The sequence below is a fragment of the Anarrhichthys ocellatus genome, unplaced genomic scaffold (assembly GCF_004355925.1).
Source record: "Anarrhichthys ocellatus isolate YVR2014 unplaced genomic scaffold, GSC_Weel_1.0 scaffold160, whole genome shotgun sequence".
Classification (NCBI taxonomy): Eukaryota; Metazoa; Chordata; class Actinopteri; order Perciformes; family Anarhichadidae; genus Anarrhichthys; species Anarrhichthys ocellatus.
Window position 1 is genome coordinate 14,536 of NW_022280190.1, and position 1,077 is coordinate 15,612.

The window sequence follows — 1,077 nt, forward strand, 5'->3', positions numbered from 1 at the left end:
ACACACACACACACACACACACACACACACACACACACACACACACAAGCTCCTGAACCGGCTTCATGCCTCAGATGTCAGTGACAGAATGCAGCTTTAAAAAGCTCTAAACATGCAGGATGACTAACACATGATGATGATGAGTCAGGGTTAGAACAGAGAGTCCACTCACCATGTAATCAATGCACCACACACACACACACACACACACATTAGATGTTCAATTAACGCAGCATGCAGCATCTCTGCACCTCCCTTCTGCTCCCACAGTTTTAAGCGTGAAGACAGCGCCATGGTTTCAACGGAGGAGGGGGGTGGGTTCAGGAGTGGGGGGGGGGGGTCAGGGGTCACAGCCAGATGTGATGTCAGAGTGGCGGTGTGTGTGTGTGTGTGCGCAGACAGAGACAAACAACCTGACGAAGGAGAGACAACAGTCAAAAATAATGTCAATAATAAACATTTCATTCCTTCAGATCAAATCAGTCAGAAACATAAACATGTTTGCATCACTTTGTGTCCATCGAGGCCTCGTTCTGTAATAAGCTTCATGTTATTATCCTCGTCTGCTGTCACCATGATCTGATGTCATCAATCACACCTTTATGAGCTTTATTAAACTCATCCTAATGTTGGATTTCATGTTTTAATTTGTTTATTAACATGTGATAAATATAAGTTCTGACTCGTTTTTAAAAGTGTCTCAGTTCAGAGGTATAAAGAAAACACTTAAATGAAATAAAGATAATGAAGTCAGTCCGCTGAGGCTGAAACGCTCCAGAGAAAGCTAGTAAGTGGCTGTTGAGTTAAGATTTCTGTCTCAAACTAACATTTTACATGTTTGAAGTGCACAAAACAAAGAAACACTCTGAAGTTTCTATTGATTGCAGACTAATAATCAAGTAAACTTGCCTTCTTAAGTCTTTCTTCTCCATTAAAGCACCCACACTGTTCTTCTAAAAGGTCCTTAATGACGTTTGATGCTGGTTATTCTACTGTTTTAATATTGTTAGACCTTTGTGCTTCCTTTGATACAGTACAGATCTCTGAATATTAACATTGAGTGCATTGATTACCTGT

General features: G+C 40.8%; 1 protein-coding gene across 1 annotated transcript in view; it reads right to left on the reverse strand.

Annotated features, from left to right (window-relative positions):
* The window catches only part of myo18b (myosin XVIIIB), a gene marked incomplete at its 3' end in the record, with an annotated part of 14,506 nt that extends 14,439 nt beyond the window's left edge, over positions 1-67 (reverse strand). Inside the window, exon 1 of the mRNA XM_031878064.1 lies at positions 47-67. Within this exon, the coding sequence (XP_031733924.1) occupies positions 47-67 (21 nt within the window). The remainder of the gene's footprint in view (positions 1-46) is intronic.
* Positions 68-1,077: the final 1,010 nt, after the last annotated feature.